General features: G+C 33.1%; 1 protein-coding gene across 1 annotated transcript; it reads right to left on the minus strand.

Annotated features, from left to right (window-relative positions):
• Positions 1-2,964: 2,964 nt before the first annotated feature.
• LOC108742079 (testis-specific serine/threonine-protein kinase 1) lies at positions 2,965-4,257 on the minus strand. Its single transcript, XM_018477096.2, has one exon. The coding sequence runs from the start codon at positions 4,102-4,104 to the stop codon at positions 3,046-3,048; it is 1,059 nt and encodes a 352-aa protein (XP_018332598.1). The 5' UTR covers positions 4,105-4,257; the 3' UTR covers positions 2,965-3,045.
• Positions 4,258-4,285: the final 28 nt, after the last annotated feature.

Genomic DNA, 4,285 nt, shown 5'->3' on the forward strand with positions numbered 1-4,285 from the left:
CTGTATGAAAATAAATAAAAGTAAAACTAAAATACTGATATGCAAGGGAAGAAAAAGTAGGGAAAGAGCGAATATAAAGATAGGAGACGAAAAATTAGAAGAAGTGGCTGATTTTAGATACCTAGGAAGTCAGATAAGTCAGGACGGAAGGAGTAGTAGGGATATAAAGCAGAAAATAGTGCAGGATCGAGTCGCCTTCAATAAAAAGAAGTCACTTCTCTGTTCGCGAACGATTAATTTAGAAATTCGAATAAGGATTGAAGATTGTTAAAGGTGTATGATTGGAGTGAAAAGTGGTGTTATCGGCGAATAATGAGGATGCCGTGGATAGAGAAGGTTAGAAATCAAAAGCTATTAGAAAGAATAGGAGAACAGAGGACTCTACGAAAGTTAATAAGAGACAGGTTGGTAGGACACCTTCTCAAGCATGAAGGTCTAGTCAGAGACATATTAGAGGCAGAAACAGGAGTTAGGAGGGGTAGAGGTAGACCTAGGTTAGATTACTGTTCGCAAATAGTTAAGGTTCTTCTAATTTTAGGGAAATGCGAATATTGGCTCAGGATAGAAAAGAGTGGAGGTGCGTGTCCAACCAGTCTTAGAACTGATGACCTTATGATGATGATGATGAATGTATTAATGCATGTATATTTTATTTAAGGAAATATATATTTAGGGTACCTATATTCAGTATTGTTAATTTTTTTTTCTTTTTCAGACATGTGAATGTGTTAGAATATGGACTCCAAGCCCTGCTGTTTTGTAATTATAAAGGTAATTTTATATATTCAATTGTCCGCTTTCACATTAGTATTAAAATTCTTTATAAATCAGAAATAAAACTCACTTCAGTTTCCGCATTTATTGAAGTATATACATACACTTGACATAAATATCATGAACCAATAGACATATAATTTTCTGAATGATTTAACAGTTACAATAGCAGCAAATTGCAATTCACTAAAGAAGTTGAGTCGAAAGGTACATCAACTTTTCTCTATCTAATCATGATACGTTTTGATGAGAAAATAAAATTCAATATTTATAGATAACCTACTAATACTACAAGTACAATTATACCAGCTATTCATATCATTGCAAAGACTACTCAACATATGGAGAAAATGAAAATGGGAAAATTTGTCCAAATATTAAAACGATATTTACAATTCATCACACTAGCCCGTTGCTTCGTAAGCGAAAATAGTAAAAATTTCAATTTGGACCCAAATTTCTAAAAGTAAAATCCCAGCAGAAATAAATATACTAGGTATTTTAGTTGATAAGTATTATAAATTAAATTGTAAAAATTACGAAAGGCAATTTTGAAAAGGAGCTCAGTGTTATAAAACAAATTGCTATTAACAATAGGTATAAACGCTCATTAGTATCAAATGTATAATCTAAAAGAAATCATAGAAAAACAAGAACTCTTCTTTTCAATAACATCACCACCAAACTGAAACAGTTTTTTTGTTTTTAACTTTATTAATACTTATTGTTACTAAAAATTAACAGAGAAGCTACACACATTTTCAAAAAGCTCAATATTCAAGTTGTCTCATTAAATACCAAAAAGTTATCATCTTCAATACTTGTTCAATTCTAACTTCTGAAGAAGTCGTAAGGTGGTAAAACATATGCCAAATGTTTATGAATAAACTTAGAAATTGATAGAGAGTTTTATTTCTGATTTAATTGTGTATTTTATTTATCGTTCATAGAAAAATGTTTGGTGCAGTATTACCATATAAAGTAAACTTCTTACTGTGAAAATTTAATTAGCTATTATTCTTTATCGGTTAATCTGAAATATGTAGATACAAGACCACTTTTCCTGATGTTTAAGTAGTTTTCGATTTTCGGCACTACTTTTATTCATTATCCGAGAAAAGTCATAAAGTCACATTTAGTAAACGTTTCTTATAAATAAAAGGGCAATTTCTTGCATTACCATACTCACTTTTCATCGTTATTGTTCTCTACGGAAACAGGTACACTCTCATCATTTTTATGAAGTTCATTTCTTGTAATAGTTTCATTTTCTTCTTCTTTAGTTTCGGTATTAGTTATCGCAGTGGTTTCCTCATGAACATTTTCAGGTTTAAATAAACGGTAACGTTTAACCCCTAGTTCTTTCGTAATAACCACTGGTAAACAAACGATTACTTGGCATGAACCCTTAAGAACAAAAAATGCGTAATCTGCAGATTTTTGGTCGCTCCCTATTATGATTTGTCCAGGTTCGAAGGTTGCAAGGCTGGTGTAGACACAAAATTCTTGTAATACATCGTCACCCCAGTCCGAAAAATAAGAAAATCTTCTCAATGATTTTATAATGTATTCAGATTCCTTTTGGACAGTTTCCTTTAAAGCAAAAGAATATAAGTGTAGAATTTTGTATTAGAAAGTTTCGACAAAACATTTGATAATACATTATTGCAACATTGCCATTAAATGACTTGTTAAATAGTTTAAATACAAACAATTTAACTACTATCAAGATTTACTGTTCATTACAATTGTAATACATTTATTTTACTGCATACCTCGTCTTTGGCGTAATACGAAAAAATTATTTTATCTATCTCATCCATTGCAGATACGACTAACTGGCCGTTAATGCTACTGTAGAATTAGTTAGTAAAATCGATAGTTGCTTGGTTACTTTCCCTCTTAAGAAATAAAAAAAAAAATGCTTTTTTGTTTCTTCTATCGATCTGTGTATACCTACTCATTTGCAATTCGGAAGTAGTGTTTGCGTAGGCCGTAGGTACATGCACTAATTGTAAGTATCAAATTAACGGTCTCGACATTCTACGTTCATTAAGATGGAGTGCGGGACGACTGTTCGCACTGCTCACACGTCGTATACCTGATTAAATCTTCGGAGAAGAGAATTTCGCAAATCGTATTAAATAATAAAAACTAAGAATGAATGACTAAAAGTAACCTTTATCGATCTTTCTGTAAACTAAATATATTTTGGTATATTTCATTATTGTCAACATGTACATTTTACTTCGCGAAAGTACTTCACATGGTTTACAGTTTTGAGGCGGTTTCCATCATTTCGGCAGTACTTGGTTTTCTATCGGAGCTCGTCTCTTTAAATACAAGCAGGTCCTCTTCCCTGCCTTCAAACTTTTTCTCATTCTTTTTCCCGTCGACAATTTTTTTCCGTTCTTCCTGGGCACTTTGTAGAGCCGCTTGCTCGGCTCCGTTCAAAACCAGCAATCGAGGATCCATCCCCAGCCAATCAGACGTTAAAATTTGATTAACAACGAATCGCTTTGTGGTGTCGGGTTCCAAGAGATTGGCTGTCAACTTTTTCACTTGTTCACTTAATGAATCCGCCACTTTCGCTCTAAATCTCCACCGACGGCTTATTTGTTGTTCGTATAATCTCTTTATGTTATTGTCATCGAAAGGCATGGCTTTATTTAACATAATATACAATATTACTCCGACAGACCACAGATCAGCTATTTTTGGATGATATGGCATTCCTCGTAGGACCTCGGGAGCTGCGTACGACAAGGAACCACAATAAGTATCGCTTGTTATCTTTTTTCCATGGTTATCTATAACGTATCGCGCAAAACCAAAGTCCGCGAGTTTGATGTTGTAATTAGATGTAATCAACGCGTTTTCACATTTTAAATCCCGATGGGCGATTTCCATTTCGTGTAAATATTGAAGAGCTAATGCTATCTGACGAAGCCACACTCTGGCTTGTCCTTCTGGAATGACGCCTTTTTTCAATATATATTCCAACAAATCGCCATTTTCGGCATATCTCATGAAAATAAAATATTTAGTTTTTCTCTGAAAAATGCTATGTACATGAATGATGTGCGGATGATTCAGTTTAATTAAAATTTCCAGTTCTCTCGGTAAAAATTTCCTCACGAAATCTTTCGGTGCCTTCGCAGTATCGATTATTTTACATGCTAGTTGAGTTGATTTCTTATCTTTGCCTTTAGAAAATTCCGATAAGTACACTTTGGCGTACGATCCTTCTCCCAGTTTCTTAATTAATGCATAACCCCTCGAAGTCAATGTATATTCTTCAGATGGAGTGCTGTTAAGATCCTTCGACATTTTACGTTAACCATTAGAAGGGTTAAAAGTAGGTAATTCAAGCGACAACATCTTCCATCGGGCTAGATTGTTTGTCTACTAGAATTTTGTCATTATTATTTTATTTTATTTCATAAAGAACTAACCAATTTATTTTATATTTTGTCATTTTAATTGTCAATATGTGACATCAATACTTGTT

This window comes from Agrilus planipennis, unplaced genomic scaffold, assembly GCF_000699045.2.
Source record: "Agrilus planipennis isolate EAB-ADULT unplaced genomic scaffold, Apla_2.0 scaffold12, whole genome shotgun sequence".
Classification (NCBI taxonomy): Eukaryota; Metazoa; Arthropoda; class Insecta; order Coleoptera; family Buprestidae; genus Agrilus; species Agrilus planipennis.

What these genes read in the sequence shown, in the direction of transcription:
- LOC108742079 (XM_018477096.2), bottom strand. Translation starts at nt 4,104, where the DNA reads ATGTCGAAGGATCTTAACAGCACTCCATCTGAAGAATATACATTGACT.